Source organism: Rattus norvegicus, chromosome 1 (genome assembly GCF_021556685.1).
Source record: "Rattus norvegicus strain SHRSP/BbbUtx chromosome 1, alternate assembly SHRSP_T2T, whole genome shotgun sequence".
NCBI classification, from domain to species: domain Eukaryota; kingdom Metazoa; phylum Chordata; class Mammalia; order Rodentia; family Muridae; genus Rattus; species Rattus norvegicus.
Genome location: NC_141534.1, coordinates 95,853,866 through 95,866,415, shown reverse-complemented (window position 1 = coordinate 95,866,415; position 12,550 = coordinate 95,853,866). Strand labels below are relative to the sequence as shown.

Sequence of the window (12,550 nt, the reverse complement as noted above, 5' to 3'; positions counted from 1 at the left end):
AGCAGAGAGACACATGCTGGTACTCAGCTGGCTTGCTTTCTCATTCATATCCGTGTCCCCATGCCTCATCTCAGGGGCTCAGGGAAACCAGCACATAGGCCAGGACATCCCCGAGCTCCTGCCTCAGGCTTCCGAGCGCTGAGATTATAGGTGTACAGTGTCACACAGACATACGTGGTGCTGCGGGATGAGTCCAAGGCCTTGCGTGCTAGCAAGCAGCACGCCTACTGAACCGCACCCCAGCCCTGAAAACGGCTTACATTTTTTAGAACGTTCATTTGGTTGGTTGGTTGGTTAGTTGGTTTTGTTTTTAAAACACAGTTTCTCTGTATGGCCCAGGCTGCACGTGGGAGGCAGAGGCAGGCTGATCTCTGACTTGGAGGCTGGCCTGGTCTACAGAGTGAATTCCAGGACAGCCAGGTCTACACAGAGAAACCTTGTCTCAAAAACAAACAAACAAAACCACAAAAGAATGGACCCTTGGATCCTCTAGTGCTGTGTCTCCATCTCTTTTGGAAGAACTTTAAGGCCGAGGAGGGGTCTTAGGAAGGAGATTGTCTTTTCTTGACAGGGGCATGGAGTTGAGTTTTCAGAAAATCCAGTGTCTGTCAGGAGCTTGAATTAGCAGTTCGACCAGGTCTCCATAGGCCCAGCTCTAATGTGTCTTCGAGCTGGCAGTGACTCTAGAGTGTCGAGGGCCTTAGCTCATCTCTCCTTCCTGTGTCCCCTCCCAAAGTGAAGGCCAGAGAGGTGAGGAGCATCACATGGGTCACAGAGGCTCAGCACTCCCTCCATGTCTGTCTTAGTCAAGGTCTCCATTGCTGTGAACAGACACCATGACCAAGGCAACTCTTGTAAAAGACAATGTTGAATTGGGGCTGGCTCACTGGTTCTGAGGTTCAGTCCATTATCATCACAGTAGGAAGTCTGGCAGTGTCCAGGCAGACATGGCGCTAGAGGAGCTAAGAGTTCTACATCTTCACCCAAAGGAAGCAGGAGAAGACAGGCTTGCACATGGCTAGGAGGAGGATCTCAAAGCCCACGCCCACAGTAACACACGCCCTCCAATAACGCCACTCCCTGTGAACCAAGCATATTCAAACTACAGCATCCAAGACCTGTGTCATCAGATCACTTGACCACAGACACCAAAAGTAGACTTAAAGGCCACAGAAATGTATTCTATGTAGCAGAGGCAACCCAGAAAGGGCAGGCTTAGGGAGCACTCTTCAAGTGCTCCAGCCTTGATCTCCACATCTGCAGTCCCCTCAGCCATGGCCTCGCCTTCAGGCTGATGGCAGAAAGGCAGAGCTCTCTTCATGGTGCTCTATCTAACACCAAGCCACACCAGACCAAGGACATGAGAGGCCACCTGGATTAGTGCTTTTCCATAATAGCATTGCCAGGGCAACTTATAGAAGACTTTACTTGGCTCGGGATTCCAGAGGGCTACAGGCCATGGTGGTACAGCAGACACAGCAAGCGGCAGACATAGCAGCTAAAACAGCAGATTAAGACTCACATCTTGAACAGCAAGCACAAAACAGAATGAGCAAACTCAGAATGGCTCGAGCCTTCATACTCTCAAAGCCCACCTCTGCTGACACACTTCCTCCAACAACCCCACACTTCCTCCAATAGCCCCACACTTCCTCCAACAACACCACACTTCCTCCAACAACCCCACACTTCCTCCAACAACACCACACTTCCTCCAACAACCCACACTTCCTCCAACAACCCACACTTCCTCCAACAGCCCCACACTTCCTCCAACAACTCTATACTTACTCCAACAAACCCACACTTCCTCCAACAGCCCGACACTTACTCCAACGACCCCACTCTTCCCCCAACAGCCCCACACTTCCTCCAACAACCCACACTTCCTCCAACAACCCCACACTTCCTCCAACAGCCCCACACTTCCTCCAACAACCCCACACTTCCTCCAACAGCCCCACACTTCCTCCAACGACCCCACTCTTCCCCCAACAACCCCACACTTCCTCCAACGACCCCACACTTCCTCCAACAGCCCCACACTTACTCCTCCAACCCCACACTTCCTCCAACAGCTCCACACTTCCTAAGCCTACAAAATAGCAACACCAGCTGGAGGCCAAGTATTCAAATGCCCAAGACTATCTCAATCAAACCAGCACACTGCCTTTTTTAAAATAGCATGCGCGCATGTGTGTGCACGTGTGTGTGTGTGTGTGTGTGTGTGTGTGTGTGTGTGTGTGCGCGTGTGCACATGTCCATGCGAATGTGTGCATGCTTCATGGCACACATGTTGAGACCAGAAGACAGCTTACAGGATTTGGCTCTCCCAAATTTGGATCCCACATTGGGATTGGACTCAGGTCATCAGACGTGGCAGCCAGTGCTAATTCCCACAGAGGCCATCTTTTCTTGCCTTTCTTGGGAGCAAGGAGATGGACTTTTTCTTGCCAGGTGCTGCAGGGCTCTGGCCCGCCCACTTCAGTCACGTTATGCTGGAATATCTGAAACTTACGTTAGCAAAGATGTACTTGGGGCTGAGGGTATAGTTCATTGGCGCAGTGTGTCCCTAAGAGTAAGGATCTCGGTTCGATCCTAGCACCAAAGCCTAAGAGAAAACAAAGGGGGTTAGGATGTAGCTCAGCTGACAGAACACTTGCCCAGCTTGACGGAGCCCAGATCCCTAAACTGGGCTGTCACAGACCAGAGACTGTACAGTCTGGAGTTCCAGTTAATTCTCAGCTATGTAGTGGTTTCAGGGTTAGCCAGGGCTGCGTGAAGCCCTGTCTCCCAAAATAACAAAGTTCCTTACCTTCTCCAGAATTGCACCTCTGGTTAACAGAGCTTCAGAGGACCCAGACTGTCCTAGCAGCCATTTTCCCATACCATCACGCTCCTTTCAGCTTGTTGGTGACAACTGGTTTTCACCATCAAGCCAATCCCAGGGGCCAGGAAATCTGGCCCACGACATGGTGGGAGTGGGAAGCCACAAATATTTTATAATCTTAAAAACCTACATTTAGCCATAATTGTACCATATACCAGACACAGATGGGCATGAGGGAGGTGTGGGGCGTTCACCACACTAGAGGCAGTGAGACCTGGGAGATCGGAGCTGATGGGTGAGGTGAGTTAGTCTCTCGCAATGGGCAACATCGTTCAGAGCAGCAGACATTGTGCTGTGAGAGTCAAGAACTACATGGTAAGGTGTAGTCACAAGAGTGAGGGTTGCCATATGTCAAAAACACGTTTTCCCACAGGGGCATGTATACAAGTAACACTCGCCAGTAGTAATGATCAACCGGAAATAAACTCACCCTACCTCTTACAACTAGGAAGGCACGAGAGCGCAGCCCAAGAACAATTCCGTGTTTTTGAAGACACTGAGGTCATAAGACTTGTCTTGGTTTCTTAGGGTTTTCTCACAAGCTCTCAGGATTCCCCTCGCACAACTCCGTTCCCTGACCGTGTTCTGACAGAGGGGGACTTGCTTTTGTGTCACTGTAACCCAAGTGTCTGGCAAAGGCAACTTAGGAGAACTGATTTCTGGTTTCAAGGGCAGTTGAGCCATAGCTGCTCGGCCTTGTGTCTGTAGGAGTGTGTGTGGAGGAAGATAACGGTTCCCATCGCAGCAGGCTAGGAGTCCAAGGACAGTGTGAGCCCAGGAGCAACCTACTTCTTCAGAATAGACCTCAACTCCCTAAGCTCCTCTAGCCTTCCAGAATAGAAACACCAGCTGGGGATCAAGCTTCTAAAACATGGGCTCTGGGGGTGGGGGTCATTCCAGATTCAAGCCCAAACAGGTATCTCTAGGAGCCCGCACAGGGAAGGCCCTCCACTGCCACCTCCCCAGAGCCCTGGCCCTTGCCTGGTGTGCAGTGCTGTCAGCAGATATCTCTGCTGATTCTCCACTCCCCAACCTTGACCGTGATTTTCAAACACAAAGACCACAATGCAGCCCAGTATGGTCTCGTGGTACTCAACTGGCGATCTCAGCATCAGGGAAGGTGGGAGGCAGGACGAGCGGGTGTTCAAGGTAATGTTTTGCTACATAACCAGTTCCTAGCCAGCGTGGGCTACATGAGATGCTGTCTCAAAACAGAAAGGCAAAAAAGGCAGAGCCAGCGAGATCTCTAGAGGTGGGTAAGGCACTGGCCGCCAATGCTTGGCAACCTGAATTCAGACCCTAGAACCCATGCTAGAAGGAGAGAACAGATTCCTGTGTCCTCTGACCTCTACGTATGTGGTACAGGCACATGTGCACACATTACATAAATGTAATAAAAAAAATTTAAAGAATGAATTGTTAACCTCAAAACAACAACAACAATAAAAGAAAAGAACTATAATTCAGATCTTCCCCAACTGAAGGCTGGAGTTTGGGTTAGAGCCCAAAACTGCCTTGTTCTCAAGCCAGAAGCCCATGGGCCTTGCCTACTGTGACATCTTCCCCCAACTGCAGAGGAATGCTGTCCTACCCTGAGGGCCAAATATCTCAACTCCCTGTTTGTCCCCTTCTAACAGCTAGGGAAACTGAGGCTCTGGCCTAGGAACTAATTATACCTGAAGAGGCCAAAGACCCCAGTGAGGTTATGAAACCCATCCTGTCCAGCCTGGGTCTGCTGTACCCACCAAATGCTGCCTGATTTGCTTAGCTCCCTCAGAGAGAAGGGAGTCTGCAGTGAGGCTGGGGCTAAGAACCCCCTTCTACAGCCCAGAGGCAGAACCCTGAGCAAGCAGGGCAGTCGCCCAAGTGGCTGTGCACCCTCCCTCCTTGAGAAGCCTGCTTTGCCCTGCACTCCCTGTCACCACCACCCCCTTGGCAGACATCCCGGGGCGGGCAAGCCTCTTTGCTGAGCTTCAGTTAAGAGCAGATGGCCTTGCCAGCAGCTCCCTCGTAGCTCCAGTCCACAGCAGTCTCCTAGATGTTAAAAAGCCACTGACAAGCAGGGCATGGGCTCACCTGGTGCTGTCCCTCGGGGCCCCACCTTTGTTCCCTCTCTGCCTACAGGTATGCAGCCGCCCCACACCCACTACTGTCATTTGATCCTCACTTTATCCACGATGGCATGTCCAGCGGTGATTCCTCTTCAGGTGGCCTGACCAGCCAGGAGAGCACCATGGAGCGCCCCAAACCAGGTAAGACCGTCTGGGCCCCAAAGCCCACCCCCCAGCCCCCCGCCAATCCCAAGTGACTCCCTTCTCGGCTGGATTTAGACTATGTAGACTATCATGCCATGTCCCCTCTGCTCGTGTGCTTCTGGATTCTGTGACATAATGTCATGCTAGTGCCCGGCAGCCACGTGACTGAGTGCAGTGTGGGATTTCTGTATCTGACTGTCTGAGTACACCCCACTCTGCTGTTCGAGGGGTGCTGAGGGGACCAGTCTGTGGCTGCTTAGAAGCGTGCTCCTCTGTCTCTCCATGAGCATGCGTTCCTAGGTGTAGACCAGCTGGATTGTGTGTCTGACTTTATAAGAAACTGCACCAAACTGTACCCCAAAGTGCCGAACCATTTCCACACCCACCCATGACATAAAAGCACTCTACGGCCGTGTGTCCTTAACAGCCTTTCTGTTTGGGCCCCTGGGGTGGACGGATATTGCTGTCACAGTATTGTTTTCTTTGTGTCTTTTAATTCAATTCTGGTTAGACTGACATATCCATGCATTTATTTAGAAAGTTGTTTGTTACGTTATGTAGCCCATGCTGGCCTCACACTATGTAGCTGAGGATGTCCTAGTATTTCTAATCCTCCTTGTCCATACCTCATAAATGCTGGGATTACAGGCATGTATGACCACACCGTCCAGTTTAATTTCCATTTTTTTTGACTGATGGGATTGAAGACCTTACACACACACAATTATGAATTCTGTACCTAAATCACCTGAATGAAGGCTTAAAGCACAATCTCTTATAACAACCTTATCACCCTTTGAAGCCTAAGGACCTCTGATGGACAGTCAGGTGGGTTCCAAAGGAAGATGGCTATTGAAGTGTCGGGAAGGAGCGGCAGAGAGGCGGACATGCTTCTGGGAGGTGTTGGGGGTTCCCAGGCATCGGGAATGGTGTCCTCGGTCACATGCCAAGGATTAGCAGAAGGGAGGACTCTATAGAGCGTGGGTGTCCTGAACCAGACAGTGGTTCAACCCAGGTGGGGGTGCTAGCTTGTTCTTGCCAGTCATCCCTCGGCTGCCTTGAGAGCCTGTGACCCCATTTGTCCCTCCTCAGTGGGCTGCTCCTGCCGAGCTCATGGGTCTGAGGTCTGTTTCCAGGACAGATGTGTGTCTTTTTTGTTATTTTCCCATTCCATTATAAAAAGGAGAGGAATATGTTACCTGGCTCTTTTAACACAGCAAAGTACAATTTACACATTCAGCAGAGGCCCTCGGGCGGGGGGGGGGGGGGGGTGTCAGACCCCGCCGTTCTCCCTTCTGTCCTCTAGAGTCCCAGCCTCCTCTTCCTTCCCTGACATACGTGCACTCACACGTACGCTGGGAAGATCTGTGCTGAGAAATCATGAAAGGGAAAGTTCTAGAACAGTGGCTGGGATATCGAGGACCCAAAGCAACGACACACAGAGGGCCTTGCCGGCCGCCCCGCAGAGAGAATCATGATGTCAGCAGCCCAGTTTTGTCTTGTCGCCATGGGCGTGCACCACGTGTGTGCATGCGTTGAGCTAAGTGCCCCACGTTCCCGTCTGCTGAGTCACTGCAGCAGCGCCTGACTGCCTGGTACAAGAATGAGGCAGGTGAGGCACGGGAAGGGTTGTCACTTGCCCGAGGTTGCCGCTGGTAAGTGGCTTGATTGAGATTTGAACTGGAACCTGTTGGGTAACCCCATCATCCATGGGGTGTGGATACAGGCCACTTGTTTTCCTGTACCACAGAGTGTTCAGGTTAGCAAAGTGTCTCCTAGGCCCAGGCCCCTCTCCCTTAGACTGAACGTGGGTCCTGAGGTTCCGGGCTGCCCTCAAGGACTTCAGCTTGTAAGTTCATACTCCGTGGGGCTGGAGTAAGTTCTGGGTCAGACACAGGTCCACTATAGTGATCCAAACATGAGGCAGAATCCTAAGCATTTCCCCTTCAAGGAAGGTTGAAGGTCTTAACTCAGGCCCACCAGGCCCCAGTAGCCTTGGGATACTGTCCAGGCCCTTTTGGTTACTGCTGGTTGTTGCTGGCAGGCTGGGAACCCCAGAATGGTGGGGGATTAGGTGGCAGAGACTCTCTCTGACCTCCAGTTCCTACTTGACAGTTTCTCTCTGCATGACCTCAAGCCAGTTACTTAATCTCTCTGAGCATCATTATTACCCTTGTACGTGAGGTGATATCTACTTCAGTAGTACTGGTCCTGTCCAGCAAACTGATCCATGCAGCCAGGCATGGTGGCGCGTGTCTAGAGTCCTAACACTGGGAAGACAGAAGTAGGAGTCCCGGGCTCTACAGTGAGACATTGTCTCAAACATAAGGGGCTGGCAAGATGGCATTTGCCACCAAGCCTGAAGACCTTAATTCTGTCCCCAGGGACATGGACACGCACACAAACAAGTGATGTAGTAAAAATGTCAATGAATAAACCCAAGGCTAGGGAGTTGGCTCTGAGTAAGAGCAGTTGCCTCACCAGCCTGATAGCCTGCGTTAGAGCCCTAGAACCCACGCGGAAGGCCAGGTGTGGTGGCGCACATCTATAATTCAAATGCGGTACATGTCTGTACTCCATGGTGGCTAGCGCCTTTAATCCCAGCACTCAGGAGGCAGAGGCAGGCAGATCTCTAAGATCGAGGCCAGCCAGGTCTACAGAGCGAGTTCCAGGACAGCCAGGGCCACACAGAGAACTCCCATCTCAGGGACAGAAAACAAAGGAAAGAGCAGTATAGTGGAAAGAGAGAAGCAACTCCCAAAAGCTGCCCTTGACCCTACACGTCTGTCATGGCACTCAGGCACCCACACTCTCACATGCAGAGATAAAATAAATGTGTTACATAAAGACCTTCCAGTGTCTCTTCCAAAACAGCAGGAAGGAGCTGTGCATGGCTGCAGCTGGCCAGGACGTGGCAAACGTGCCCAGCCTCCTCTGGGGACTGGAAGGGCATACGCTTCCCCCAGTTAACCACATAAAGGTCAAAGAATGCTTTCCGGCGCATAGTACATGCTCATCAAATACCCCTGCTACTGAGTGCTGGCATTGATAGACCCTGAAGAGAAGACAGGTTAGCCAGAGTGGGACCATACAGCCATAGTTTAGAGCAGATTATCAGGCCCTGGCCTGCATCACCACTAACCACCCACCGGTGTATGTTCTCTTTTCCTGCAGAGCCTCTGTGGCACGTGCCAGCCCAGGCCCGGCTCTCCGCCATGACTGGAAGCATGGGCAGCAAGCATCCCTCCAGGCAGGACGCGGCTGGCAAAGACTCTCCCAACAGGCATTCCAAAGTGAGTCACTGCCCCGCCCCACCGTACCGTGCCCGGCCTCATCCAGGGGGCGAGGCCTGCGCTAGCCGGTTGCTGGTTGGCGCCCTTCCTCAGCCCATGGCTGCAGACAGCAGGGCAGCTTTCTCTGGGTGTGGCCTCTGGAGCAGGGCTCATCCTTAGCCATAGCCACGGTCACCTCTCCAGGGGCTAAATAACACCCAGGCTCCAGCCCTCAGCCGAGTAACCTTTGACAAATCCCTTCCCTCCTCCCTGCACCACAGAGGTCCTGGTAGGCAAGTACTGTGCCTGCAACCCCTGCATCTCAGAGATCTTGGGCCATAGGTCAGTCTATCCCCAGAGATGCAGTGTGGCACAGGGAGAGTCAGGGACTTGGGCTCCCTGTTGTCACTTGCTGTCCCTCAAGTCCTCCAAGCCCTCTCCTGGGTCCCTCTCTAGGCTAGGACCCGCATTGTTGCAGCCAGTGGTAGGGTAGGAGGGAGAAGGGTTCAAGGGGGAGATTTTTCAGCCCAGGCCAGAGATGGCATGAGTCACTTCCACACACACATTGCCATGGCTTGTGCTCCATCCCTGCAAAGACTGCTGGAAAATGGAGTCCTGTATGTCTAGTTTGGTCTTGGCAACCTTGCTTCTCATGCTGAGCACCCGGACCCTAAAAAGGACAGAGGAGCCACTGTCCTCAGGAAGCTGACATCCCAATGCAGGTAGCAAGCCTTAAGTGGGCAGAAGCAACTTGTTAAGAAAGCCCAGTGCAGGGGCTGGGGATTTAGCTCAGTGGTAGAGCGCTTGCCTAGGAAGCGCAAGGCCCTGGGTTCGGTCCCCAGCTCCAAAAAAAAGAACCAAAAAAAAAAAAAAAAGAAAAGAAAGCCCAGTGCAGCTTTAGGGAATACTCACCAAAGCCCTGGGAGTTGGTGTCTTAGCCAACATCACCACTGCCATGCTGAAACAAAACCAGGGCCAAAGCAATTCCAGAAAGGCTCAATCCAGCTCACACTGTCACTGCCCTGTTCATCATGAAAGGAAGTCAGGGCAGGACTTAAACAGGGCAAGAACCTGAAGGCAGGAACTGACACACAGTTCGTGGAGGGGTGCTGCTTATTGACTTGCTCCTCATGGCTTGCTCAGCTTGTTTTCTTAGAGAACTCAGGACCACCGGCCCCAGGATGGCACCATCTATGGGACTGGGTCCTCCCATCAGTCATTAATTAAGACAATGCCCTACAGGCCTGCTCCAGCCTGCTCTTGCAGAGGCATTCTCTCAATCGAGGCTCCTCCTCAGTAATGACTCTAGCCTGTGTCAAGTTGACATGAAGCTAGCCAGTGCAGAAGGTGACTTTGAATGAAGTCAGGGCGGAACCATAAAAAGAGCTGAAAGTGTCACAGAGAGGGCACAAGTGTGAAGGCCCAGGACTCGTCCCTGCCACATGCAGGGAATACAGGAGGCTCTTGCTTCTGGAGCGATGATCTAGACACAAGGAGGCGGCCTTAGGCAGCAGAGCATGAGGCAAACCACTGAGGCCCACACTGTGCTGAGGACTCTGACCCTGAAGTGGCCGCAGGAGAGTTTCAGGAGGCGGGGAGGGACGTGATTCCATACAGATGCTCACAACTGTCCTCTCACCACATGTTGAGAGCAAATCTGGCTAGGGAGGTAAGAGGACGGGGCGGCAGCAGCCCCACGGGAAGCTGCGGCAGACAGGGCCCAGAGAAAACAAAGGAGGATGCCAACATGACAGTTCCTGAATGTGTCTGGAAGATACAGGCAGCAGGTCTGCAGAGATGGTGCTGAAAAGATGTGAGGATGGAAGGAGGGAGCTGGGCTTGGAAGGGAGCCCCAGACCTCGGTGTGAGAAACATTCAGTTTGAGATGTATCAGTCCAAGGACCAGATGAGCCAGGACTTCTAACCACAGACCCATTTTACAGATGTATAAACTGAGGCTAGGAGAAAGTAAATCCCATTACTGTACCAATAAGGGAGGAGCCAGAATATGGAGAAGTCTGGCTCCGGGGTGCCAGTGAGGGCAGAGGCTCCCATCCCTAGAGTCAGGATGACACACCTGTCTTGCCTTCCAGGGTGAACCTCAGTACTCAAGCCATTCCAGCAGCAATACCCTCTCCAGCAACGCCTCCAGCAGCCATAGTGATGACCGATGGTTCGACCCCCTGGACCCCCTGGAGCCAGAGCCAGACCCCTTTTCCAAGGGAGGCTCGAGTGACAGTGGCATCGATACCACGCTCTACACCTCCAGCCCCAGTTGTATGTCCCTAGCCAAAACACCGAGGCCCACCAAGCCACACAAGCCCCCCGGAAGTATAGGTCTCTGTGGCGGTGGCCGAGAGTCGGCCGGGAGACCCCACCCTGCAGACAGACGGCGGGAAGTCTCCCCTGCTCCAGCGGTGGCCGCTCAGAACAAGGGCTACCGACCGAAGATGTACTCCTCGGGCTCCAGCACTCCTCCAGGCCTGGTGGGGGGCAGCCGAGACCCACCCAGGCAAGCCAGGTGAGACCCCACAGCCCGCTCAGGGCTGACCGCCTCTCTGACCCTCAACCCTGTGTGAAATCCTCGCCCCACACACACTTGCTGAGAGCCGTGCTTGCAGAGCCGCTTTGGCAAGCACGCGCAGTATACCCGTCAGCCTCCAAGAACCTAGATAGACAGACGGAGAGCAGCCCCGAACTCTGCCTTCATGTCTCTGGTCCTCTCTGACCCTGTCTTCTCCTCTCTCTGCCCTCTATGGTTCTAACTCTGTGAAGAGTTTCAGATCTTCTCACAAGTGTGTTTTCAGGTCAAAAAAGCAGGGGCTGAACATCCCTGTTGGGTAGAGCAGGCTGTGCATGGCTCCGTAGGTCTCGAGGACTGGTCTTACCGTGTTGGTAGCTCTCTGGTCTCAAGATAGGGTCAGAGGACAAAGGGGACTTAGAGCATCTCTGACATCCCCCTCTGTATGGAGAAAGCAAATGCTTCCCCCAGCCACCCCGAGCTGCAACTGAGGTCGCCAAAGGTCCAGTTTGGCCTCCAGCCTCTGGCTTAGAGCCATTGTCCCCAAACCCACCCCTGATCAACCCACCCCCAACCCTGAGTTCTTCCTCGGTAGGCTGGGTGGAGTGCAAGAGGATGCATTTTCTTTTAAAGCTCTTAGCTGTGGGTGGGCATGGCAGTCTCAGGACCACGCTCTGAGAAGCACAGGTAAGAAGGCAGGTGGAGGAGAGAGAGGGAAGCACCTCAGCCCGAGGTCCGAACCCTCACACTTAGTCTCCTGGGAAAGCAATGGGCAGTCTGCCGGGGAAAGGGAGGCAGAGTTCAGTAGAGGTGCCCACTGACACAATTCTGGAGGCCACAGCCTCACTGCCCAGATGGCCTAAACCTACGACCTCCAGCAAACCTCAGGGCCTTCCTGGGAGAAAAAGCTTCTTGGCCTCTTTGCCTGTGCACTCGTGACTCACTATAGAACCCCATGTGACCCACTATAGAACTCCATGTGACCCACTATAGAACCCCATGTGACCCACTATAGAACTCCATGTGACCCACTATAGAACCCCATGTGACCCACTATAGAACTCCAGGCCTTTGTTTCATTTCTTCTTTTAAATTTACTTCTATTGGGTTGGGGATTTAGCTCAGTGGTAGAGCGCTTGCCTAGGAAGCACAAGGCCCTGGGTTCGGTCCCCAGCTCCGGAAAAAAAAAAAAAAAATTTACTTCTATTGAGACAGCGTCTCACCATGTAGATCTAACTGGCCTGGAGCTCCCCATATCGTCTCTGAACTCACAGCAATCCACCTGCCTCTGCCTTAGGAATGCCAGGATTAAAGGTGCGCGCCACCATATCTGGCTTCGTTCTTTTCCTTTTCCTTTTCCTTTGTTGTTGTTGTTGTTGTTGTCGTTGTTGTTGTTGTTGTTGTTCTGTTTGTTTGTTTCTTTGTTTTGTTTTGTTTCTCCCTTTTCATGTGTCTGTGCACCATACGTGTGCCCAGCTTCTAAGGACACCAGAAGAGGGCATCAGATCCCTTGGAGCTAGAGTTACCGATGATTATGTACCACACTGTGGGTTCTCGGAGTTGAGCCTGGGTCCTCTGGAAAGGCCTTCAGTGATCTTAACCACTGAGCCAT

The 12,550-nt window shown here is 52.6% G+C and overlaps 1 protein-coding gene across 6 annotated transcripts in view; it reads left to right on the top strand.

Annotated features, from left to right (window-relative positions):
• Sipa1l3 (signal-induced proliferation-associated 1 like 3) overlaps positions 1 to 12,550 on the top strand; it is a 206,769-nt gene that overhangs the window by 164,214 nt on the left and 30,005 nt on the right. For all 6 annotated transcript variants that reach the window (XM_087653687.1, XM_087653676.1, XM_087653683.1 and 3 more), the window contains 3 exon segments: positions 5,015 to 5,142; positions 8,320 to 8,438; positions 10,511 to 10,938. In XM_087653687.1, the coding sequence (XP_087509813.1) occupies positions 5,015 to 5,142; positions 8,320 to 8,438; positions 10,511 to 10,938 (675 nt within the window).